Below are 27,666 nucleotides of genomic sequence, written 5' to 3'. Positions count from 1 at the left end.
ATATTTCGATCATTTTATTTCAGTCTCTTATAAAAGATCATAGTCAAGGGATATTATATCATAAATTTGAAAAGAAGAGTATCTCAAATATTAGGAAAAACCAAAGGATATGTTTAAATTACCCCAATTTTGTTGAAAGAATTTTCAAAAATATAATGTTATTAGTGAAGGTGGGCGTACTCGTGTGGATATATCTTCCTTGTAAATTTGGATTGACTTTTGACCAAGACTTTGGCTTCCTACGTTAGTGGTCGAATCTTCTTGTTGATTTTTGGCGGCAAAAACGTGTACTCTCGTCGTTGTGGGAAGTATCGTGGTTCGTTACCAAATCAGCATGATTTTGTGTACAAATTGGGTTTAAAGCCTACCTAAAACGACTTTCTCCAACGCTGGCTGACGTGGAGTGTTTAACTTGATTTCTATCCGAAATAAAACACTATAAAATGCATTAAATACACCTCCAAAGATTGTGTCTAAGGTGTATTAAATGCATTTTAACATGTGCCCTTAACACGCGTTAGTAGAATCATTCAAACAATTCTCTTTTGATCATTTGACTGATTTCCTTTTGTTGATTTGATACGGAATGTGCAGTTAAGGAAACTAAGTGCTGAGCCTTTAAATGAACAGCTGCCACTCATTTTGATTTAGCAATTTAACGTTTTCAAGGGAACAAAATGGTGCATGGTGACTACGTTTCATTATAAAATTGCAAGTTTAGGGGTATTTTTTCTAAAATGTAGAAAAAAATTGTGAAATTTTCCCTTCCAATACATTATTCATTTTAATTCCAAAAACTATGAGTTCGCCTGCGACTATTCTTTTGGGATTAAGGGGGTAAAAGAAGAAAAATAATAATTAGAAAGAATTATTAAAATATTTTGAGGTTGAGGAGTAAAAAATAAACAATAAAGTGAATTAAAGGAGTAACAGAGGAAAAATATAGTAAAATTAGAGAGTCTGAAGAGGAAAAGTAATAAAGCGGAGAGTACTGATTTTCTAATTAGAAAGTCTTCACTCGGCTAATGTGGCACAGACATGGAACCATAGATCTTTTTATTAAGATACACAACTACACATCCCCATAAAAGATGTGCAATTGTGTATCCCGAGGAAAAAAGCTGTATCTATGCCATGGCAGCCAAGTATTGACCGAGTGTAGACTTTATATTTAGAAAATCATTATTCTACAGTGGAACCACAAAAACTTAGTTGGATGGGATGTTTATCCAAGTTGGATGGAAGTTTGTCCCTCACAATAGTGGGAGCTACAGTCTTGTTTTATTATATAGACATAGATATGGGTTGAGATCACGAGAACCATATTTTGACAACCTTTTTCTTATGTGGGTTAGAAATTTCGGAATGGTCTGAATTTTTTGTGAATTTTTTGTTAGAATGGTCTCCTCACTATGGAGATAATCTTAAAAAAATCAGCCCATTCTGAAATTTCTAACCCCATCAAAAATTAGTTCAATAGTTTACAGTAAAAATTAATGGTGGACGATTCTTCAACTTCTAACCGATATAAGACGACATTTGTTAAAATAAGGAAAATAAGGTTGTGTATGCAGTTATACCCAATCGAAATTCCTAGATCACTCAACAGATTACCAAGATAGAATTCTCATGAACAATTAGAAACAATACACCAAAACCAGTACATTGCTCTGCTACATCACCAAAATACTTATTCTAGCATTTCTAAAGAATTTGCAAATCTGCAACTCATATTTGGAAATGCAACCTTGTTTGGGTTGGTGACACGAAAAAGAGCAACAAAGGAACTCACCATGGCTTTATTTAGTGATCATAAATGTCAAGATTTCGTAAGTATTTGTCATATAGCCACTGTGAGGTGTTGAGAGCATCACCTGTACTTTTTGATGGGTATATGTTTTTATCGTTCTGCCAATCATTTGTGAGCTTGATCCACTCTCTTCTCCAATCACTCAACCGAAACCCGTCACCCTTCTCCAAACTCTCTATTAAGTGTTTGAAATAAATAGCTGCTCGAGGCCCATAATAACCTCGTAAGAGTCCACTCCAGTACTTGTTTCCTAGAACAAAGTGAAGAATTGGATACCAAGAATTTCAAGCTATGATGCAAAACCAATAACCAACATATACAATACTAATAGACTTAATCCGTACCATAGTCACGAAGTAGACTGGCTTCCTCCTCCGTATTGTCAAACCACATTGTTATTTGTGTTCTTGCATTCCACTCGAACTGTGCATTATAAAATCGATAATTTGGTTTGTGTTTGATGTCAAGTATGTTAGTTTGCTAAGTGGTTTGTTGAGCTTTGATTAGAGATGAGTAAGAAAGGATACCAGTTTTTCTTGTTCAGGGTCTTGGGCAAGTTTCTTTGAGCTTTCTAACCAAGGACCAAGAAGAAATCCATCATGGCAAGCTAAGAGAATATCCATATCTTCCACAAGGTCCAGAAAGTGCTTGCTGTAGAAAGTAACTCCATGGACATCGTTCAACTTGTAGGCTTCTATAATCTTTAAAAACACTTCGTTTGCATATTTTGCCAAAGCTTGTCGTGTGAGGTCAACAAGGTCATACCTGAGGAGACCAAGAAAAGATCATATGGATGTCATTTGAGGAAATTCTTCAAGGAATTTAAGGGTGTCTTTTTCGAAGACTTCTGTTTAAGTGAGATTTATTATGTAAGGATAGTGGATAAGATTGTCTATGACTCCACTGTAATTGGTAGGTCATCTCGACCCCGTTTTTTCTAATTATCCCATAAAATAATTTTATCTATATAAAAAAATGACTGAAAATTGTATGTTAAATACACACAGTGAAACCTCCATGGAGTGCTGGAATGCGACACATGCGCTTTACCCTTTTAGAAGAGTCCATGAAATATTGAGCTGCAGTTAAGATATTTGTAAGAGTAGCAAAACCTGAGGATTCTGACCTGTAAGCATGACTTTCCGATAATTCATCCCCATTTGCAAGGAAAAGTTCTAATGCACGTATGACATCCGCGGTTGAATACCATAGATGTGGTTGATCAAAAGAGTCGGTCATTTCCTTCAATGATGCTCTTCGTGATACTGTTTCACTTAAAAGTGTGTTTCTTCCACTTGTAGATATTTCCGGTACTGAGATGAAGGATGGATCTACATCTGGGAACGCTACTATTACATCCCTATTTTTATCCTGTTTCCACATCATGGATAGTAAAGGTTCATAAGAGAATTGGTTTGGCATTTGACATAGTTAATCACAATTTATGGATATTGAATGGTATGCATAGGTGAGCAACCAAGATAAAAGATGGTAGTAGTTCACATATCATGGCTACTCGCAACTCATACATGCATTCTTTGTTGTTTGTACCATTACACTTGCAAAATAAAATTCTGGGAGAAAATTTTACAATATTCTATATTCAGTTCGCCAATATTAAAGTCGCAATTCTATAGGCATCAAGTTTCCACAAAAAAAAAAAGAAAAAAAAAAGAATAATTTGAGGTCATGGTGTTAGACTATAGAACTGATTTAGCACTCTATAAAACTATCCAGGATAAGAGACTACACCAATAAATTGATAAAGGTAGTTGCAATTTCATGGCAGAAGTGAAATTAACTTATTTTGATGTAAATGTAGCAGTTATCTGATTGATATTCAAACTGTTCGAAGCTTAAGCATCAGTGAACATCAATCACAAGTCACAACCTAACAAGTCCCTTTCAGAAGGTATTTAGATTCCAAGTCTTAGACACTCTGATGTGATCTTTGCTTCTTGCATAAGGTGGAGGGATGTCTCTAAAAATCCTTTGTTCTTTTTTTTTTTTTTTGCGAAGCAAGGAAGGGATTAGTGGTAAATGGGGGTGAAGATGGGTTCAACAGGATTTGAACCTTAGGTCAAGGGATCAACTCTCCTCAAGCCTTACCACTTAGCATGTGCAGCTGCTCTACACGTGATGAGGTGGAAGTCTTTATATTTTGTAAAAGTCTTTATGTTCTGTTTTGAGTCATTGTTGAAGTCTTTTCTTCTTTGTTAGAGTCCTCCCTTTATTTTGGAGATAACCGTTGTACAAGTTTCTATTTAAGGAGTGCAATGAATAATGAAAGGCAAGCTTGATTTACCTCACACTGTTGTGTGCTATTTGGAGGACTTGGGTTCCCTTGAAGTAACCCAACAATTCTATTCTCTCTGTAATACTTTCCTTATATAATCAAGATAGGTAAAGATAAGAGTGGCTTGGCTGTACCAGGCACCTTCGCTATTAATATGGCTTCCGGAATGTGTTCCTACTATGAATAGTAGCAGCCATGACAATAAATGCATAGAATGCTATTAATATTTCTAACATCATTTTATATAATTAGATAACACCTTTTCAAGACTATGGAACTCAACTAAATCAACAAGTTTTTGAAATATTTTTGAAATACTTCACCAAGTCGAGCTTGGAGATATACAGAATCATTTATTAGTAGAATTCAAAATTTTGTTTTGATCTACAGAATCTTTTTCCAAACTTTTTTACTAAGCAACAGATCTTCTAGTCATTATGTACAGCTGAAAAGATAATATTATTCTCCTACTTAGTCCTGTTCACTTGGAAGATGGTCACAACCAACACATGCCTCCAACAAGTTGACAAGATGGATGACATGACAACATTTGCTTGTTATACATTGCATTTTGTTTTGGGAATTTGGCAGATGGCATGCCTTCACCTGAATAAATGCACAAGAAATCTGAGATTGCTAAGTAATAAGTCAAGAAGTCAGGGACTTACAAAGGCACCATCAGTGCAATTGTATACACTGTGATATAATATATCCCATGCATCTTGTATTAAGGGACCAGATCTTCCATAACGTCTCCTTGGATATAGATCAAGCCACACCTGAAAGGAGGATGAGAAAAGATTACAGAATTCAAGATAATAATCTTCCCTCCCAAACACACACATGCCCTACAACATTTATAATTCTATAATCTACCAAAATTGTTTCCATGGAAGCAACATAATCAAAGTAGCAAATGTTGTAGAGATATTCAAAATTCACTCATCTATCATGCCAGTGATGCCAGAATCTATGACGTAGATAGATCCAATGAAGATGATAATGTCATAGGAGTGAAACAACATTATTCTACTTAAATAAACTTATTTTGAATAAAGCAGAACATCAACCACTATCTCATCCCAAAAAAAGAAAAAAAGAAATGCAGGACCATAAAAATGAAATGATTTTTAAGTAAAAGAATCCTTTGGTATTTTGATTTTTCCAACTTTAGTTTGATTTTCAAATACAAAAAAAAAGTAAAGTTCGAAAAAAAAGGAAACTTAATTTACCTTTACATCAAGTTTCTCATGTTGAAATGCCATTTCAGACATAAGATCATATACCACAGGATTCTGTTCAATACCCTCCATGGACATTCCAACACCAACCTTCGCACAATGAAACACAATATTAAGCTAACATGAAGAAAAATAGTAAATTATAATGTCCATAATAGAAACCTTATTAAAAATAATTGACAGATGTGAAGGAACAAACATAATATAAAGTTATGCTAGAAGATATGCATTCAAAACTCATTTGTTTGTTCACATTGTTGAATGAAAACAAAGAACTTCCCCATCATTATCTTAAGGTCTATCTGATATTTCTTATTACCTTTTGTGGAATTTTAGTCATACAAGCATGTAGGGGGGGGAGACCCTAACAATACAAAGAAAGCTAGAATAAAAGCAATAAAAACTTGCAGACAAATGTTCAATTGTATAAAGACAACGGACCAATCAACCAATGAGTATAAAGCTAAAAAAAACTTTGGACTTCCTTAACAAGGGAGAAATTATTTGAAACAAAAAAGTGTAGTTAGAAAACTTGCCATGGTTGAGTTTTCACTTGTACGAGCTTCAACAGGACCAGACGCTATAGAATCCAAAACCCCATACATCTCAATATTACCAGCAAAATTGTGCAACATACACCTGTAAAAACAGCACCACAAACTATTAAGACCAGAAAGAAAGAAAAAAAACCTTCTAGAAGTTATATTTTGTATTTTTCTAGTGGTGGGTAAGCTAGGATTGGACCCGCAACGTAATGATTTGCATCCAGGATGACAACCAATTGAGCTATAGGCTCACTCCCATGGTATGTATAAGTTTTACACTTAAATACCATTGTTATTGCATTCTTTATGTTCAAGCCCAACCAACCCTAAATCTTTGGGATAAGGCTCTGGTGATAATGATAATGATGATCATGGTGATGGTGATGGTGGTAGTGGTGATGATGATGTTTACAGTGGTTGAGATCATAAAAATGCATAAAACTTCACAACTAGGAAAAATGAACAACTTTCCAGATGTAAGGAACGCCATAAAACTGCTCTGAAGTACTCCATAAAGGTTTCACTTCAGCAAATAGATCGAGGACAACCAGCTTTCCAATGGGAACCGAATGTAGAAGTGCCTGAATGACAAGCATAGCCAATGACTAATCAGGAAAACAGCATAAGGATACCAGTAAATGACAAAAATGCAATAGAATCACATCAAAGATTCAAAAAAAAAAAAAGCAATCAAAAGGTTCAAAACAATATGCTTTGACAAATGGAATGTGGTTTGACACCAAAAGACATAACGACTACATGGTGGGAGGTGTATGAAATTTACAAGTCTCAGTGGATCCATAGATCCTAGTCACCTTCCAAGAGGAATGACTCTTGACTTTAAGTATTTAACTGAGAAAACATCAACTACGAATCTAAGATATAAATTTCTATCCGAGATCAACAACTATCTAACAACTTTTCTCAAGATTCTAATTTTGGACCTCAAAATTGTTTGAAGTTTTTCTATAAAGGTAGTGATGTGAGTTGGGATAATTTAATCATTTTTAAATATTATATTTAGGCTATTTTAAATGGATGGTTCAAATCAGCTTCGTATGTCTTAAATTGAATTTCAGGGCTTTATTTCATTTTAATTACTTGTCAAGAAAGAGTCTTATGGGCGATTTTTGAATTCATGGCTGAGTATTAGGCTTTAGTTCCCATGGAATTTTGGGTTGTTGGCTTGGCACCTTGCAGTAATACTCTCCTACATTTTCACTAAGAAAACCTGGCTTCGACAAAGTTCAAACTTATAACTCACACCATGCTTCTTGCTACATAGCAGGGATATTTTTTCTTGCATCATAAATTGTCACTAAGAGTGACTGTATGCGACTATAAAGTACTTTTTGAGCTTTTGAAAAATCAACTCATTCTATCTTGATGAAGCTTGAGCTTGTGATTGATATGTTTTGAATCCTAATTTTTTTTCCTTCATATTTTTCTAGTGTTTTTACAAGTTTAGCAGATTGAGGGAAAAAACAACTCTGAAATTTTATTGGTTATACCAAGTGCTCAAGTCTTATCAACTTGGACCTAGATCCTTGTCAATTAGAGTTGTGTAAGGTATATTCAAACAATTGACAGAAAAAAAAAAAGGGTCATGTAGCAATGAAGATGCTAACATGATAGCAATATGCATATTAACAGGTCAACATGAAAAGCAACAAAAAAAAAGAAACTGTATGCGATGCTAAAACAGACCAACTGGCCACGATACATGGTTCAATATAGGTATCACCTTCATTTGTGGTGGCCTCCAAAATGGATCATACAAAAACAACCACCCCTACAAAAACAAAGCTAGATTAGTTATAATGTTGTGAACAAATACAAGTGATACTGGTTCAAAACATATTACTGACAAAATCATCTATGTAAAATATGAAAGACAGTCATAAATTTCAGTGGTAGTGGGGTATTCCGAAATTGTGACTAAAACTCAATTGAAAATGTCTAGTGAAAACAATTTCCGCAATTACAAAAGAAAATTGTATTACAACACAAAATAGTGGTTCAACTTAATTTTATGATCAACCGGCTACAAATGAAATGAGGGAAAATATCGTTGTATTCACTGAAAATGGTCATCAAACTACAATACTAAATAATTAATAAAACTTTACGCTTGCAAAGTTGCACCTGCATTAGCCAGACTGCTTCTTTGTCCCCTCTTTGCATTCCCCTAAATATTGCTGCACCTAAGGACGATATGTAGTTTGGATCATCTACAGGTGGAGTGTTCTCATCGAAAGTATCACTGCAAGTTCAAAAGGAATCTCAAAAGATCATTCAAAGGAAGATTACCAAAATTCGCACTGAAAAATCTATGGCATCAGAACCAAGGGAAATAAGAGACTTTTCGATTTGAACACTCTAAGATATTAGTTTTGTACTTATATGGGTTGGGCAACCTGAACACAAAAAATTGCTGGTATAAAAATCATCTGAATTGATTCAGTTGATAAAAAGAGGCAAACTAAAATGGTCTAGTCATAATAGAACACCTGAAACACAAGTCACAGTTGGATATTATTGGTCATACTATTTTTCCAAATCCCCATACCATTAAATGCAAACTTAAATGCATGTTATGATCATGCTTGCTTATCAAGCAAACATAACATGCTCTACCATGTGATTGATGGCACCAACAAATGAACAAGCATGCATGAGAGTTGAAACGTTGAAGTATTAAAGGAAGCAGAACAAGTATATTGTAAATTGTTCTAGATATAGAAGATAGTTTCTCGTGTAGAATATTTTTAAAATAGCATATAAATTAGGATTACAAAGTAAATAAGGAATTATCAGAATGAACTGCTAAACACCTGAGGCAAACTTGAATGGAGGTAACAGTTGTTGCTGCAAACATGGAGGGAAGAAACAAAGAGTTTCTCAACACAGAAAGAAGATTGTGAATCTTAAGGAGAATCATGCAGTGTTATACATATGCACATGGATGTCCTGGTTGCAGAACATGGCAAGGGACAACCTAATGATATGAAGGCATCTTCCATTTGCTATTTATTTAATATGGCAGGATAAAGATGACAAAAACGAACAAGGATTTAAACACGAGGGCGTGTATGCTCAACAAAATTGATGATCAGCTAAGTTCAGAACTCCACTATGCGGCCATAAATGGGATAGGAAGTTCAGAGTGCTTTTCATCGGCATCTTGCATGAACTCATGGACATAACGGTTACAAATTTCAGAAAGAATATTGATAGATTCTGAAATAACTTAATATTGTTTAATCAATAAATACTTCATAATTCTCTTTTGATCTCTTTATAGATAAAACAGATGACAATACTAAAAATTATTTGGAGAAGGAACCACAAGAATTGAAGAGTGGAAACTTTTTACCAGTTGTATATGTGGCTGCTCCTACCATATTCTGTCCAAAAAGAAAAAGTTCTGAATGTCACAGATGGTTGACTTGAGAAATTTCTTTAGATTAAAGCCATATATGTGTGTGCTCTGGGTCGGTTAAAGAAGGAGAAGGAAGAATACAAAGACACTTCAACAGTGAAGCACACCTTTCTGTTGTTGCTCAATAAATGCTTTCCCAATTTCAATGAACAAGGGATCGGTTGCATCAAGAAGATAAGTGCAGCACCATTTAGGATCACTACCCACCGTAAACCTTATTCAATGAGAACAAAATTAGCATAATGTTGAAAATACAATAAGTCATTGTTAAGATTCAAAACCAAGTAGCAAGAATAAGCTACGATCATGTTGCCTTTGAGTCCGTATAAGTTTGCTCTAGTTATAGATGATATAATTGTTCATACTCGAGAGAAAGTCCCTTGGTATATGTTATTTAGTTGAAACTAGGGAGGGAATCAGTATAAAACTAGAATTCTGGAACCTGCTTTGGGAAGGGCCTTAGTTAAGTTGAAACAAGCAGTATGTGGAGTCCAGCTTCAATAATGACACCTATAGAGAGGAAGGATAAGTAAGAATTGAAGGTTAGGAATACCCTTGGGTGACCATTTTCGTTACCTTGTTTCTATTATCCATAAGGGTGGAGAGATTAAGGAGGATGTTCCATAGAATTAGAGTTAGATGTCTAAAGTGGAGGTTTGCTTCAGGCGTGTTATGTGACCAATACATTCCAATCAAACGAAAGGAAAATTTTGGTAAGCCAACAATAAGACCGGCCATGCTTTATGGACCTGAATGGTGGGCAATCAAGAAACATGATGTTCATAGGTTGAGTTCATCAAAGATGAGGATGTTGAATGGATATGTAGAAAAAATCAGGAATGAAAACATTTGTGAGGGGAAGTTAATTGAGATGGTTGGGTTCTGTGCAACAAAGGCCGGTTACAGTCTCAAAAGGAATGTACAAGTTGAAGGTTCTAAAAGAGTGAGAGGATAACCAAAAAGAATGTGGATTGGGGTAGCGAGAGACGATATAAAACACAATTGAATTAACATAAGAAACAAAAAATTGATTGGAGGAACAAGATTTGTTCAGCCGGCCTGAATTTTCAGGATACAGTTTTGATGATGATGATGATAATGATGACGATATGTCAAGGCAATTGATGGAACTACTTACCAATTTCCTAGGTGTGTGATTTTTGCTGAAGGAAATACAGATTTCAATGCAGCAGGAACATTTCCAGAAAAAGCTGGAAGGACTGAAACAAAACAAAACAAAACAAAAAAAGAAAAAAGAATAGCATTAAGAATATTTCATTGCACAAATATCAAAAAGAAAAGAAGTAAATGAAATAAATGTTTTCCTTACAGAAAATGAATTTCTGAAACTATATTCAGAAGGCAACCAATTTATATATTTTTTAGGGATACTCTTGAGTTCAAAACTTTCACAAGATGAAGGTATAAGAGCATATGCATTCAAACAAAAAGATGTAGTTGATGAAGGGTGTTCGTATTTGATATGGAAATGACATAAAAAATATGACCAAGGTAGCCTAAGTTAATATGACGTTATGAACAAGGTTGCCCAATAGTTTTTGTATAAATAGAGAAATTTAATAGAGGATAAGATATATTACAAGCATATGAGTTCAACAATACCAACCTCTAGAGACTGCAATCTCTCTAACAAGGTTAAAAAGGAAGAAAGATAAAGATAGAATGTGTCTAATCCTCTCCCATTACAATCAAATCCCATCTAAAATAAATCCTTAAAAAATAAGCCTCTAAACTCTCTAAATAGATTGGACCATAAGAATATTAAGGATTTATTATTTAAGCAATGATTTGGATATCTCCTCTCTACTGACATATCAATTAAAACCAAGTGGCATTAATGTAAGCGATCATGATTCACAGTACCGATCAAAGAGTAAAAAATGTATAGTAGTGTTAAAATCCATAGAACAACACTTCGTCCATTGATATATGAAAAACAGTAACAAAGTAGGTTTTTCAACCATGAAGTGAATTCCAAATTAGAATTGGTACCTGGAGTCATTCCAAGTTCATACATTCTGGCAAGAATTTTCTTCTGCATGCTTAATTGTTGATTAAGCCAACTATCTGGTAATGGTCCACCCCACCTGTCATCCAATAATGGTATGTATCGGTAGAGGACAAGAAAAGAATCAGCTAGAAACCTCTTCTGAATAAAGATTTGGAGTATTAGATGAAAAGTAGATCCCCGTAGTTATCAAAATATATGTTCGAAGGTCATTCATATATCTATCACGAGAGCCTACTTGCTCATGTGTAGTGTCGCAATCACCCTCAAATCAGTCTCTGCACTGAACCTAGCTCACATCTCGAGTTTGTTCTCACATAACTTGGAATTGTTCATGTCTACAAGACATATCAGTATACATTTCTACTCAGTGTGATAATTATTGCCATTAAATACCCAACATCTCTACTATGGGAACCCCAACCTTCCAGTAGTGCCGTACCTTTTTCATATTATTATTGTTCATCAATTTGTCTTTATTTAAATTTCTTTCTAATCCAGATTGTAACACTTTAACCAATTTGGATGTTATTTGAACTACAGGACTGCTAGCAATAAGATTTGCAATCTTTAGAAGATTTGGAACACTGAATCTGATAAGATCAAAGATTGCTTGAAATGTCAGTTTGTTCTACAGAAGCGAACATGCTGGGGAAACATTTGGAACACAAAAAATTTCATGTCTAAAATTAAAACGGCTCCACCAACATAAGGAAAATATTGAACTTGCAAGCTTACCCATGCAAATTTCCCATACGTGACCATGCAAGAAATGCGGGGCCTCCAAAGAAATCAGTCAAATCTGAGCTGCTAATATTAAAATTCTGCTAGAAAATTGACAACGATGAAAATTTGTAAGTTTTCTTTTTGATAGGCCACCAATATCATCATCAAACCTTTATTTCAAAACTTTGGGGTCAGCTGAATGAATCATGTCCCTCCATTCAATTTTTGTCTAAAGCTACATCTGCCATTGATTTTCAACCAGTATCAACAAGTGTAGAAGTGGATATTAGTCTCAACCAAATCAATTCCAAGAGAAACAAATGGGAGCAAAATAGGAATTCTGATAAGAGGAATACTATTTGAGGCATTTCTTTCCAGGCAAAGGGAACAAGAGAACAAGGAAAAGAAAATACCTGGAACACTTTTTGCCAAATAGCTTCTTGCCCAGTAAATGCTAAAGGCATGTTGATACCTTGAAGAGCCATCCAATCAATTTCCTTTTCCCACCTCTCCCAATCCCACCAAGCAAATGTATCTGTTCAAAGTACAATACATAATATTGTATACACTCTCACAGAAAATCTCAAAACATCAAAATCTAATAACAAATGAACATCAAGAATGTAAATATTCAAAATCTATAGAACACAATTAGAAAATAACTAGTCATTTGAAGATAGTAGCTTACAGCTAGATGTAACAGCATTCTGGTAGTAATTCCAAGGAACGGGTCTCTGAATCAAAACACCATCAGCTTGAACACGTGGGAGAAAGCCTGGTTTAGGTATTGAATATAGTTGTGGACCACCCGTTTTATCCCAGGAAATATGCGCATCACACCAATACTTCAAATACCAGTGTAGACCAGCAGAAAGCTCCACCCCACTTGCCCCACCAATTCTATTTAATTGTTCAAATCCATAGTTGTATGTGTTAGTTACGTGATTGGAATATCAGGTTATGGGGGGAAAATATCATAACAGAATTTAACAATGATTAAAATAGTCAAATTCTTAAAAATGTGACTAACTCTCGATTCATCCACCTTCAAGATTCCTCAAATATTGAATTGCCAGGATGCCAAGATTATGGTGTAGCACAGAAATTGAGCAACAATCAAGTAAAATGCTGTAGAATAAATCATGAGTGAATTGCCTATGACCTCACCAATTAACCCAAAAAAAAAAAAAAAACCCGCTAGAAGGTCAACATTGCCGTGAAGTACCAAAATTAAGTAAAGGCCAAACCTTAAAATGTCATAGATTTTTTTTTATTAGTATAATTTTAATCAAAAGAAAGAGATTTTGAGTTCAAAACCCCTCGTTGTCCATCCACTGGTGCTTTAAGTGGTCAGTACACTTGGCACGTGTTGGAAGGGGTGTCTTTGGGAATAGGTGGACTAAGTCTGGAAACCCGTGTATCCAAAAAAAAAAAAAAAGAAGGTATGTACACGAGGCAGTTAAGGTGACCAACCTTGGAACAAAGGAAACAAAAGAAAAACTAACTTGTACACAAAGACTCCCTCCTAAAGACAAACTCTTCAAAGAAACATCTTTGAACTCTAAATAGAGTTTACTCCAAATATAATAAGAATAACAGCCCTAGAATATTACCTATGAGCTCCTCAGATGAGGATTCCACTCCTAGGAACATGAGGTGTTCCTCTCCAACCAAATCCCCCAGCACACCGCAAAGGGGAGAAAACTCCATAGGATTTTCTTCCTCCCAGAGAACAAAGATTGATCCCATCATTGAAAGAGAGACAAGACTAGACCAAAATGTCATAGAATATATCATAGCTATGTGAGTGGATTTCAAGAATAACATCATCATCATCATCATCATTACTTAAGCCTTATCACCAATACTGTGGTCAGGGGCGGATTTAGAGTGGCGGCAGTGGGGGCACTTGCCCCTACAAGAGTTTTCAAATTCTATGGATTAATGTGCTATTGTGATAAGTTTTAGTGGTGGATAAAGAAATCTGTCACTATTGCCCTCACACATTTTTTTTTTCCACTCTTAGTTGCCCCCACAACTATTTTTTTCAATCTTAATCGTCGCCACAAATTTTTTTCTACTCTTGGCTGCCCCCACATGAGCAAAATCCTGGCTCCACCCCTGACTGTGGTGGGCAACATGAATCTAATTTCACCATTCAATTCTATCTACCTCCATATCTTTCATCATGGCATGTGTTTTCCAACCTTTTCTTACCAATTCGATCCAGCTAACTTATGGGCCTTCCTATTTCCTAGAAATCTCAACTTGCATCAATAGAACTCCTTCTAAGTGGTTTCATCATTGGTCATCATCGTGCAGGCCCAAACAATCTCAAATCAACTTTCCTTCATTTGATCTCCTACCGAGGCTATTCCTCAAATTTCCTTCTCTATTCAAGAATCACATTTGCATGAAACCACACTAAAATAAATAGAAATTATCATTTAAACCTGAGTAACGGTGAGCTGCCACTTCCAAATCAAGATTGGCATGGAGAAAAAAGAACTAAGATCGTTTCCATACTTAAAGATGTCTTAGCTTTCATAAATTTCTGGCCTATGGGTTCTAAGTAAACATCAACTAATTAAAATATATGCCCTTTAAAAATAATTAGAAGCTGACATGAAAGAAATTAATCACTGTAGCGTACCGAATTTCTGGAGCCCCTCTACCAAAAGAGGGATGGTTGCTAATCATAAAGCAAGACTTCCCACCGCATCGATCCTAATATAAAAATTAACAAGAGAGAATTAAATAGATTTAAAAAAAAAAATCGGACTTCCATTGGCAAAACTCTAAAATCGAAATCTACAACTAATTGCGCTACATATATCCAAGTAAAGTAGATTTAATTTACAACCCCAAAAGAGAAAAAAAAAATCACCAATATAATAAAACAAGCTAAAAAAAAGTGAAATTCAAGCGTAATACCAAAGAGATGATCTCGAATTCAAAGCTTGACAAGTGAGAAGGAAGGAGTCTACGAAGAACGCCATTAGCGGCGGCTACTTGGATCGAAGAAGGAGCTCTCTCTCCATCTTGAACTTCGAGAATCCGAGAAATGTGATTAACACCAATGGTGGATGATCGAGCAACCAAGAAGAACGCGAAGCAGATGAGAAGAATGAATAAGGTGGAAGAAATGGCAGGAAATGCAGAATCCATGGCGGATGAAAAACCCTAGATGGTTTCAGAAGAAGCCCTAGACGTTGATGGAGAGTAGAGGAATTTGAAAGATAGGTGCGCATTTTAGAGAAAGGTGAAGGAGAAGCAGATTCCAGTGGAGTAAAACTATGAGTAGAGGACAAATACGAGGCCGGCTTCTGCTTCTTTTGGGGGTTTTTTCGGGAAAAAAAAAATTGAAAATTCGAGCGCCACCAACCGCCAATTAGTTAGTTGGTGAAAGAATATTGGTAACGTGACTCGAAATAACACTCGAGCCACCAATGTATGTGCAGAGAACCATCGTCTGTCCAAGATATAACTTAATCGTATCTCGAGGACAGAATCTATGGTTTTCTGCAAACTCGAGTACTCTCAGTCTCGGTGCTACTGTTATCGGAATTCCCTTTAGTATTTTTCTTATAAAATAATGCGAATCTTACAAGGCTGACACATGGCATAATTATGCCGTTTTCTCAAAGACAAAATATTCGATGCTCTTTCCACGAAGATGTCGACATGTATACTAGATGAATTGGACCCACACCCCTACATACTATTTTGGGTAGCGCTATTTGCACACCACTAAAATGTTCAATATACCCATTTACTTCTTGCACCCAGCTAAAGATTGACATTTCTCATTGGATTGGATTCAGTTCACCTTATTAACACCTTTATTGATACCCCCTCTATTTTCTATATATGATGACATACTCTTGATCTTGGTCTACTCAAATAGATAAGTAAACAATGACTTAAATACCCTTCATCTTAAAACTGTCCCCAAGCATCATTAAAATCTCTTGGGTAAAATTCGTTATTGCCTTCCTCTTTAATCAAAAGATTTTATCTATTTTAACCTTCAAATCTCAAGAACAAGATGGGCATTTCGGAGAAGTAAAAGATAGGACTCCACAATTTGGCAAATGTTTGAGATGCCTCATGTGTGTTTCAAGTCGATGACATGCCCGCTTGAATACCAATTTATTATGATCTAAAGGCCATTGAATTAAACTACATAGGAGTCTGGTAAATGTTTGACATACTCTTCTATGTTTTCAAATTGATGATACACCCCCCTTATCCCTTGTCCGCAATCTACACTTGAATACAAGTAGATCACAAATGGTTTAAACTCATTATCTAGTATAATATATATTCTCTCCTTCATCCTTCAAAATTACATTCTATGGATCTACAATGGGACAGATCAAATCTGTGGACTCCAAAATATATATTTTTTAATTGCTAACAACACTCACAAGATTCGGGTTCACCCAATCACATTAGCCCTCATGTATTGAGATCATCCCCAAATTTACAAAATTAATCTTGTAGGCTGCACGTGCCACGTAGTGGAGAGTTTGTGAGCATTGTGACGAAAAAAAATTTGTGAGCAAAACATCACTCAAAAATAAAGTGCCATGTGGCATTTTTAGAGGAATAATAGCTTTTTCTTTTTTTCTTTTATTTTTTTGGAACTTTGCCTAACAATTTCGACATTTGTTTTGTCCATTTTAACACGACAACATGATACATGATACATGATATGCTAGTATCATTTTCAATGGGTAATTTACACATACCCCCTACATTTTTCAAATTGATGATATATTCATTGACTATGGATTTCTCGCAGAGACTAACAAAAATTGACTGAAATGCCCTCGTCTTCAACCTCTTTCCAAGAGTCTCTTGACTTTCCTTGCAAATCTTCTATTCAACCGTGGATTTTGGTAACAAGTTGCACTGGTTCTTCCCATAATGCGATTAATTAATTTTTCCTAATATTTCGTCTTTCTAATCAATGACAATAAAATAAAGAATTTTTTTTTAATGTTATATATCTTAACTGAAAGCCAAATAAATCAAGAGTTGCAAGCATAGTTTTTAAAACTCAAAATGCTTCAAGTAATGTGAAATTATATTATTTCATAAATAATTTTGAATATATAAAAATATTTTTTTTATACTCCCTTACAAAATATTATACCCAATTGAGTAACTTGATCGAGTTTTTGAATTGACACGATGCTTTATCGACCTAATTCAATCTGTTTAACAAGTTGATTCCATCCATTTTTGGGGTTGAGTCACCCAATATCTAATCAAGTCAAGTTGAAACCATCGAGATAATGTAGGGAAAAATCTATCTATCTATCTATCTATCTATATATATATATATGGTGGGGGATGGGGGCATTAATCTTTCATAGAAGACCATGGGCAATGGATATGACTTCACTCGTATCTCGAGAAAAAATATCTATGGTTCTATGCACACCTCCACGCCAGTTTAGTGTCGAACACAGTGTCCTTTATACTCAAGCTTATGTAGGGGACCATCTCCAATCACTTTTGATTCACGGTTCTTAAACTCGAGAGTCGAGACATTTTTAACTAATAAGTTTGGGGGTTAAACTCAAAACCAATTAGTAATGAGTGGAGAGGCACAATAGCTTATGAGAAACAAGACAATGAGTGTTAGATGTAGAACTAAACTAAACACGTCCCACACGTGTGGGCCAAACTAGGGCAAAACACGTGGAGATATAAACTGGGTGAAGTGAAAGAGAAAAAGGCCCGCTTTGATACTATGATAAATTTTGGGGTTCAACTCAAAACCAATTGACAATGAATAAAGAACCCCAAGAGCTTGTAAGGTGAGAAATAAGGTAATGAGTGTCAAATGTGGGACTAAACTCAATACTAACTTTACGATGAAGAATATACGCCATAATTTTATCCTTTAATTGTTTTATAAGGGCCAGACCATAGTTTTAACTTTTGTACATACTTGCCCCTCTATGTTTTAATTAATATTTGAGATACTCATGTTTTCAAGCTGATGACCTAGGTCGTCTTCTTTGAAATTAATGTAAACGATTTAAACACCCTCGACCATGGCCTCTATCTAACCCCTTGATTTTTCTTCCAAAACCATCACCTTGAACTTATTTTTAACCTTCACCTTAGGATTCTATCTTCTTCAACCTTCAACCATAAGAACAAAATATAATTTTTAGAGAAGTAGAAGGATGAATTTTTTAGTGAAAACGATAGATTGAAGATGAGGTTGAATAGATTAAAAATAATTTAAACATAGAGGTTATTATGTTGAAAATGTTAAAGTTATAGGTAAAATCATCTTTAATCTTAAGATTTTATCTCCCCCAACCTTAAAATCTCATGAATAAGATAAGATTTTTGGTAGAAAAGTCAAGTTTTTTTTCTACAAAATACTAAATATGATGAATTGAAGACGACTTTGAGCACCTTAAAAGTAGTCTACCCTAGAAGGTAATGTCTTGAGGATGACTGTCATGGATTTTGGCTATAGGTTAAAGACAAGGGTATTTAGGTCAGTTTACTTTAGTTCCTAACACAAAACTTAGGTCAAGAGTGCATGTCATTAGCTTGAAAAACAGGGGTATCTAATGTGGATAGAAATTTCTAATTTCGAGATCACCCCATATATAAAGGATATCTAGCCAGCTGTACTGCTGTGGAGGATAATATTTATAATTAAAAGAGACAAAGAAGAATGGGCCTTGAAAGACAAATCACGGAGGTTGGAAGAGCCGTCATTGTTTGAATTTTAAGCACACTAACCACACCCCTTGTTCTTCGTTTTCTTCTGATCGATTCGAAACCGCCCATTAAACACACAAATCGCATTCTTGTGTTTGTTTCCTTACGCAGTAAAACAGAATCTTGTTCTATAAATACTTAGATTTTTATATACTTCTTCATCTATCCATTTCTTTAAATAAGATACTAAGAAGCAAAGAAACAATGACCAAAATCATTTCTCTTCATTTGTTCATCGTTTTCCTTGTTCTTGATGCTTCAGTTTCCATACAAGGCCGACGGCTTCTCATTAAATCTAAACCAGATCCTGAAGATGCTGCTGCAACTGCTCGATGGTTGGTCTCTGAGAATTCATGGGGGGTCTTAAGGTATAGTAGTCCCTTGTTATGAGTTGTGGGTGTCTTTGATTTTCTATTTTATAACATGGGTTTTGTTTAATTTTTAATTTTTAATTTTATGTGATTGAGGATTGGTGGGTGAGTTAAAATATTTAGAAATGCTTACTTGCTTGAGAAATTGGAGTTTCTTTGGAGGATGGTTGGTTTGCTTGGTAGAGATTGTTGGTCAAATATTTGTGTTTATTGGTTTTTGTTTGATTTTTTTAGTTTTTGTTTCCCTACTTGTTTGACATATTTTATTGTAGAGAGATTCAAGCTTGCTTCTTGTAATGGGGATGGTTAGTTGGTGTAGGTAAAAGAATCCTCATTGAAGGAAAGAGTGATCCAACACTTGTGGTTGTTGTTCTCATTGCCAATCTATGTAGTTCCATTACATGGTTGTCTTTAATTTCAAGAATTTTTATTTGGTTAGATTCCCTTCCCTCTTCAGTACATTACAGGTTATTCCAAAGTCTTTAAGAGTAAGACCTCTATGATGTAAACAGATGCGATTAAGTAGCATCTTTGAACGGAGAAAGATGGAAGAATGGTCACACACAAAGCAAAAGATTTTTTACTTGGCTCACTAGGAAGAGAGCTTCCACCACATATGTAATTTGAACGAAATGCAAAGCAACAATATGTCTAAAGGATGCCTAGCAGCTATGTAACAATGTTACTCCATTTCCTATTTTCTTTTTTCTTGTGAGATACTATTTGTACTCGAAGGTGTTGGGGATTGGGCTTGTGGGGTTCGATCTTTCTCGACACTTTGCTGCATAGCCTAGCAGCATTACTTGAGAAGCCTTTTGTCCTCCATAAATTTGCAGGGGCCATAGAGATATATAAGACAAATTTTGAGTCTCCATAAATTAATGAACATGGATATGGTATTGCTCATGTCTGCTCATTGATGAAAAGTCAGTCCATAGTGAAGGAACGGATTTAGATTTCTAAAGCACCACAGCCTAGTCTACTTTGTTGTGGAAAGTCTTATATTGTGATTAATAATTTGTTTATTACGGACCTTACATGGCTATTTTGTTCGTGCAGTACCATTTCAATTGAATTGGGAGAAGCTCCATTTGGGTAAGTTCTTCCACTTTTCAAGTGATTTGAAAACTGATTATTTGGTTAAGAAAACCTTTGGAACATCAACTTTGCAAGAATTGGCCAATGGGCGATCAGTGAATTTTCTATTAACAAAATTATCTGAATTCCATTCAGGAATGTAGTTTCCTTTAGTGATGGATTACCCGATAATGGCTTTGGCATACCATACTTCTATTTGACTACTCTTGATCCTACTGCAAGAAACGCATTGAAGGACCAGAGGTCTTCATTAGCAGTTAGTGAGTTCCCTATTGGATCTTGTGGCAAGATAGATCCTGAGAACCCCACTTGTGCTAAACTCACCCTTACAGGAAAGGTGGGTTGAAAATTTTAAAATAACCATTGCTTTATATTCAGCTGAAATTAGGCATGGTTTGTTGACTTTTTTCCTTGTTAGTTATATGTTCCTTTATTCTACTTCTTATATTTCTAATACTTGAATGTCCGTTTAGAACACTCCTTTTATAATTCCGTTGCTATATTACTTTGATATTGCATATTTTGATTGGTGTCAAGCTATCAGCCATGGATATGACATATTTAATCATATATTAGTTCATATAAGATATAACCACACAAGAACAATGTGACTATTGGATAAAAACTACCATAGAAATCCAAGCATCTACCTCGATGTTAACCAATGTTAGAGTGGCATGTGTATACTGTAAAGGTCTAGGGTATTGGTTCAGGTCCAATTGTTAAAATTGCTCAACCCTCAATTCTTAAGGTACTAGAACCCAAGTATAGCATACCTTTCTAATGTTTAATATTTTATTATTGCTTTCAACTTTTTAAGATACTGCTTAAAATATTATTTTTAATTTGTATATTTGTATGACTAAGCCAGATCTGATATGGATCCTTAATCCATACCTATGCACTTGTACTTTGGAGTGTTTGAGGGGTCCAATATTGTAGATATCAATTCATTGAACTCATATTCCAATTTTACTTAAGCTAAGTGACCTTGTTATACAATATCTCTATATTCACCTCATTATTTGATCAACATTTCCTATGTCCTAGATGAAATCATCTTTGCAAAACGGTTTCTTGGAATATTTTTTATGAGAGTGATTTTCTCATTAGGAACTTCTCAAATGAAAGTATTTTATTATCCAATAACTGTATTAGGAGATATAAATCTCACACTGTCAACTATTCTTTATAGGTTTATTATGAAACATTCAATGTATCTTGCACATAGAACGTGAAGCAAAGCAGGGGCGGAGCCAGGATTTTGCCCATGTGGGGGCAACCAAGAGTAGAAAATTTTGTGGGGGCAACTAAGAGTGAAAAATAATATTTGTAGGGACAGTTAAGAGTGGAAAAAAAATTGTGGGGGCAATAGTGGCAGATTTTGTTATCTGCCACTAAAATCTGTTGCAATAGCTCACTAGTCCATGGACTTTGAAAATTCTTTTGGGAGCAAGTGCCCCCACTGTAAATCCACCCCTGAAGCAAAGTGATTGCTGAATGTTTACTTTGTAAGGATTAATTCATTATTGCACTCTGTTCTAAATAGTTTCTTTTAACATAGTAATACCCTCTTACATACAATATCTCTATAACTTTCCTGAAATATACTACGAGGCACCAATTTAGATTTCTTTTACGTAACCCTGGAAATTCAGTCTGATTATGCTGAAAGCTAGTCGGCAATTCCTAGATAAGTTTCTCGTATAAAATATAGTGGTGATAATGTTTTTTATTTCTAATATGCCTAATCTTCAGTAGGCTTTGGGATACCTGTTTACAATGTTTTCAGATATTGAAGTGTGAAGCAAGGCAAGGCGCTCAACTAGCAACCCCTTAAGGCATAAGGCATAAGCCTCACATGCTTGGAATTTTTAAACAAATATAACATATATATATAATTAGTATTGAGAAATAGAAAATTGAGGGTTACCTTGCATATTTCCAAATGAGTTGTGCTGGAGTGACCTCAAGTTGGAACCTCATATCGCACTTCTTGACATGAAAGTGGATAGGAACCATATGTTCTTTTTCACTTGTATCTCGATGAAAAGCATCTATGGTTCCCACACTCTTTCACGTCAAGAAGCACAATATGAGGTTCCAGCCTGAGGTCACTTCAGCATTATTCTTTCCAAATTTCAAGTTTCAAATTCCGAGTTTTAATATCCTACAATTACAATTATGTAAATTACTATTTTATATTTTTAGTAAGAAAGAAATATTTTATATTTGAATAACTAATAGTTTTTGCAGTAAATAATTATATAATGTTATTGCAAAAATATAACTAAATGCTATTTTTCAATATATTTCTCCATGTAAATACCAAATAATATATAAAATTATTTATGAATAAGATCAATTAAACAACTTTCTTTGCATGTATTACTATTTAACAGTTGAATTTATTTTTAAGTTCTCTGATTATATTGTATGCTAGCAATAAGAGAAGAAAGAAATTAATAATAAGAAGAGGAAGAATATAGAAAGTAAGTTAATCTATGGTTTTAAAAAAGAAAAATTAACGTGATATTTCAACAAAGAAATACTCTCTTTTTCATCAACATCACTTACCCATTTGGTAATTTATGCCAATGGAGCATCATAGACTCAGAAAACCCTGCTTAAAATAAAATAAAAATGACTTAGAAAACCCATCTTTTATACTAGAAATAATTGTGTAATTAAGTTAAGAACAGCTAATGTTTCTGTGTCAGTTAACTTTGATTGAATCTTGTTCTCTATGATATTTCAGTTGAAGTTGGTCGACATAAAATCCAAAGAAGCAGATTTTGCTGAATCTGCCTTGTTTTCAAAACATGCTGAGATGAAGGGTAAGAAAATAAATCTCTATATAGTAGCACCTCTCCTTTCTGTTTAGAACATAACATATAATCTTTGTAACAACTGTTTCTTTGCACTTTTTATTTTTTTATTTTTGGTGGAACGATACTAACTTTTTCTTCCATTTGTGTGTGTGTGTGTGTGTGGTGGTGAGTGACAGACTGGCCTAAGGGTCACAACTTCCAGGTCTTCAAGCTAGAAATTGAGGATATATTTTTGATTGACTGGTATGGTGGTCCTAAACCTCTCACGTTGGCTCAGTACCTGCGTCCCAGAATGTGAGTAGTAATACCAATGTCCATGAATGTATGTCCTGTCCTATATATATCCTCATTGAGGTTAAATAAAGCTATAAAATAAGTTTATTTCAGTATTAGAGTGTACTTGTTTTGTGCTGATTTAATTCCTTTTCCCTAATTATGGGCCTCTGCTATCTGCAGGAACCAACTTAACTCCATGGTGTGAGAATCCATTCTATGTTCAATGTGTGTGTCTGATTTGAACATCGTGTATATCATATAAATTATTTGTTTGTGAGACATAATATACTTATCTGTACATCTTTAATTCTTGTAAGTAACTATTCGTGCCTCTAAAACCATAATGGGAAATGAATTTGTCGATAAAACATTTTTCACTTGGCTCTCTCTTCTAATTTTTGGCAGTATTCCTTGAGCTATGTTTTTTTAAATCAATGGTGGTGTAGACTCATGTAAGAATTGGGGTATGTTTTTGGAAGTTGTCCTTATTGTGTGGCTTTACAAATGATTTCTATTTGAATGATGATGCCCCCCTCTGACATATGTATGTTCTAGAATCATAGATTCTTTTTCTCGGGATACACAACTGTACATCCCCATAAATATGGTTCTAGCCCATGCCATGTCAAGATGCATGTGTCAGCAGGGGCATCGTCACGAACTCTTTCTATTTACCTCATTCTTCTTTTAGTGTCCAATTGTGAGTTAAGAGGACTTGAGATAGTCAGTGAAAATTAAAATTCAACATTAAGGGAACCCAGCATGGACAAGATCAAATGCAATCATACAAATCAAGCTATAATAAGAGTTCAAGAGAGAAATTTTAGGCAAGAATGTTTTTTTTTCTTACATTATGACAAGGGCAAGGCAACCGGCCTCTTAGATCGTCATATCTCGTCTAAATCCCGGGATATATGCAATATCACACATACCAATCAAGAAAATTGCTTACATGCACAGTTCAGCATGCACAACATCAAATGCGACTATACAATACTCGCTTCTTTCTTTGTCTTGAAGACCCATATGTAATACTAAGTGGTTTTGCCTCATTTGATGACGGTTCCCTATCATGGACTTAAAAGATATCGGATGGTTAGAATAATCCAAAGGGAGGCCAAGAACCATATTTCTTCTTTCACCTACCATTCAAAAAATTTCCAACTAAAAAGGTCAAAGTAGAAGACAGAGATATTTGGAATCATTCAAATCCTTATATCATAAGGGCCATTAAGGGTCTTGCAAGTTGGAGAGCATAATTTGTTTTTATGTAAGAAATGGAGTCCTTGCAGGACTCCTTTTGTAATGCTTTATTAAACATTAGACCGACCTTCATGATGGAAATGGAAGAAAATCAAATCTTTAGTTGTTGATTTAACGTCCAAGAACAACTGCCTTGAATTAGTCCTACAGTTTTATTTATTTTTATTGTATAAATGTTTTTTTGAGATATTTTGGGTAAAATTTTCATGTGACATGAGCCCAATCAAGGCTACAGTATTCCACAGGACAGAATGGGATCCACCTGATATATTAGTAGAATATTCCAAAATCATGTGGAACCCAATCTGTAGTATACACATGATGGTTCCTGATTGGACCCACACTCGTGAATAAGATTCAATGGTGATTATATGAGATGCCCCTGACCCCTGCTAACATACATTCCTTGAATTCAGTCTTCTCTAAGAGGCTAACAGAAACCAACAGTTGTAAGATGAGAGCATTTAGGTTAGTTTTGCTAGTCTTCCACAGAAGACCGAGGCCAAAGGCGTGTGTCATCAGTTGGTAACACTTCTGAAATTTGAAGTCTAGAAACTAATAATCAAACTTTAGAAGTTTTATCCAATGATCGTCCAATCACTGGTTCAAAACTTCTTAATTTCAATTATGAAATCTAAAATCTAAAATGAAACCAATTGAAATAAAATTTCTGAAGTCTAAATTTTAAAGATGAACGACTTTCATTCAGACTTCAAAGATGTTAACAAACACACGAAATAAGGAGAGTGAGATAAGAAAAGAGGATATAACACATTTTTAATCACAATGACGTATGATAAGAGTGACATGGGGGAACAAGATTCGTTTAGGGGACCCAAATTCTTGGATGAATGACTTTGATGATGATGGGGACTCAAAGGCAAAGCTGGCCAGCTTTGTTAGACATAGAGAAGGTTACCATGAAGCCTACTTAATCAGTCTAACCCACCCACGTGCCAAGATGCCAACACTCTTTGATTATTTAATTAACCACACGCAATGTCACACAAATACACCTTGGCAGTTGCAACCTCAATGGACTTGTCTTGCATTACTATACCCATATATAGCACTAACAACAGTAACAATTTTGTTTTTTATTTTCTAAATTAAAGGCTCCTTTGGACAATAATGGACTACATCTCATAAATGCAATGTACTTTGTACATTCTTTCTGGGCCACTGACCCACCTTTTGGTGGACCTACAGACCGATTCTAGCTATTGAATTTCAGCATTTTACACCCATGTGATTAGCTTTGATGAACAATACTCAAATCCTAGCTAATCAGGACATGGTTTTTAAATTCGTCCGAGATCGAGATGTATCGTCTGAGTTAACTCGATCTCAGAGTTGAATGAGACCAACTCACAAAGTCATTTTTTGATCGAGATTTACAAGTCACAGTTTAATTTATTGATTTGTCTCACGAGACATCTCAAACGTATCGGAAAACTCATCCGAGACGAGACGAAACACCAAGTTTAAAAACCATGAATCAGGATGATCTTTGTTGACCAAAATTTCATGGAGTTTGTTCGCCCACTTTTTTTTTTTTAATCTTTTTAGTTCTTATTATGTAATCTAGAAAATTACAACACAAGAGACTGAAGAAGGTTTAGCTGTCTATCTGTCCTTTTTGGTACCTTGCTTATCCAAACAGAAGAAAGTGGTCTCAATCAACCTTTGCAAAATCCTTTTTTTTTTTTTTTCCTCTCTTTTATGGTTTCTCACGCAAAAATATAATAAGAGGAATACATAGCTTTCAAGATATCCAATTTGATGGGTTTTGCAACCATGATCTTGTGGACACAAAAATCCACAATATTTCTAGAGATTCATAATTAGATTTTGATTCTTAATTTTATTTTTTTATATGAACTCTCGAGGCACCAGTGGTATACTTGTAAAAATACTCTAACACTCAAATTATTAATAACGTAAAAAAAAATTGATTCAAGTTTGAAATGACATATCTTTTCGCTATAGGTTTTTACCCCATTTTATAGTCTTTTTGTTTAGGATAGATAACCCGTCTTTTTTCAAATCTATGCTTTCTACCTGCATTGATTGCACACGTTACGTAACGACTGGTCATATGGCAAAATCAAATCATATTTGCCCAAATTATATTGGACCTATCTGTGATGGTAAGTGGTGATGAAATCTGAGTCTCACTGTGGGCATAATGTTGTGTAAATAATGCTTTGTATTTTTTGCGCTACACAAAGTTGTATAGGTGTGAAAATGACAATTATGTAATAATTTTTTTAAAATTTTCTATTTGAGAGAGGGATAAGGGGGGAAGGGGGGGGGGGGGAGTTGTTTTGAAGAGATTACGTATTTTAATAATTCCCAGCATTATAAATAGAGATCTCTAGAACTGTAAAACTGATGAGAAATAGTAATTGATCTTATTTTATTTCGTGAATGTAAGTACACTATTGAACCACATAAATCCTTACGTTTTGTGTGATTGTATTTATCTTTGCTATTTCGTTTTTTTTTTTCCCTACGCATAAGGATGGCACTCTTGAGTTCGACTCCAATACCTCAAACGTTATACTATCCTTAGAACATTTTACTGAAACATTACTCCGTATATTCAACTTGTATTTCATGGTGAGGTGTGCTTCCATCACAATAAATGTAAATATTACCTCTCACAATCATCATCATCAAAGTCTTATCCCAAAAATATCTAAAACCACAGTTTTTGATCTAGTTAAATGGTTACCCAACAACCCCCCTAATTTGAAGGGCGTGGATCCTCTATAGTACTTTTTCTCTGAAGTTTCATGTAATAATTTTTTCACAGTCGAAACAAAAAATAAAAAATCTCTTTTAACCAAGATCAATAGTTTTGAAAATAGACCGTTACTGAACTCTCAAATTTAATCGCTATAAATTTACTGATTTGTTGACGTGGCGAGAAATTCAGAAAATAAGTTCTACCAGCCAACTGCCAACTTTTTTTTT

At 34.7% G+C, this 27,666-nt stretch overlaps 2 protein-coding genes across 4 annotated transcripts; one reads left to right on the top strand and one right to left on the bottom strand.

The window, feature by feature from the left end:
* Positions 1-1,610: 1,610 nt before the first annotated feature.
* On the bottom strand, positions 1,611-15,470 carry LOC147398940 (alpha-N-acetylglucosaminidase-like). 2 transcript variants are annotated; one of them, XM_086448312.1, is made up of 19 exons: positions 15,024-15,470; positions 14,743-14,816; positions 12,778-12,989; positions 12,503-12,624; positions 12,102-12,190; positions 11,348-11,442; positions 10,473-10,554; positions 9,442-9,548; positions 9,269-9,299; positions 8,038-8,155; positions 7,637-7,684; positions 6,365-6,473; positions 5,884-5,987; positions 5,339-5,437; positions 4,775-4,885; positions 2,937-3,181; positions 2,338-2,575; positions 2,155-2,233; positions 1,611-2,060 (listed from the first exon to the last, which is right to left on the bottom strand). In XM_086448312.1, exons 1-19 carry the CDS (start codon positions 15,255-15,257, stop codon positions 1,804-1,806), a joined length of 2,454 nt encoding a protein of 817 aa, XP_086304438.1. In that variant the 5' UTR covers positions 15,258-15,470; the 3' UTR covers positions 1,611-1,803. The 2 variants fall into 2 exon arrangements, with proteins under 2 accessions (XP_086304438.1, XP_086304439.1); XM_086448313.1 differs by having other exon boundaries at positions 12,102-12,187; positions 15,024-15,467.
* Positions 15,471-18,774: 3,304 nt separating this feature from the next.
* LOC147398939 (Pyridoxamine 5'-phosphate oxidase family protein) lies at positions 18,775-23,792 on the top strand. Of its 2 annotated transcripts, XM_086448310.1 has the most exons (6): positions 18,776-19,216; positions 20,279-20,314; positions 20,453-20,654; positions 23,076-23,154; positions 23,325-23,442; positions 23,605-23,792. In XM_086448310.1, exons 1-6 carry the CDS (start codon positions 19,053-19,055, stop codon positions 23,627-23,629), a joined length of 624 nt encoding a protein of 207 aa, XP_086304436.1. In that variant the 5' UTR covers positions 18,776-19,052; the 3' UTR covers positions 23,630-23,792. The 2 variants fall into 2 exon arrangements, with proteins under 2 accessions (XP_086304437.1, XP_086304436.1); XM_086448311.1 differs by lacking the exon at positions 23,605-23,792 and having other exon boundaries at positions 18,775-19,216; positions 23,325-23,540.
* The last annotated feature ends 3,874 nt before the right edge of the window (positions 23,793-27,666 follow it).

This window comes from Akebia trifoliata, chromosome 7 (assembly GCF_017979445.1).
Source record: "Akebia trifoliata isolate Shusen 1 chromosome 7, ASM1797944v1, whole genome shotgun sequence".
NCBI lineage: Eukaryota > Viridiplantae > Streptophyta > Magnoliopsida > Ranunculales > Lardizabalaceae > Akebia > Akebia trifoliata.
The sequence above is the reverse complement of the archived record's forward strand: the minus strand, read 5'-3'. Positions and strand labels throughout refer to the sequence as shown.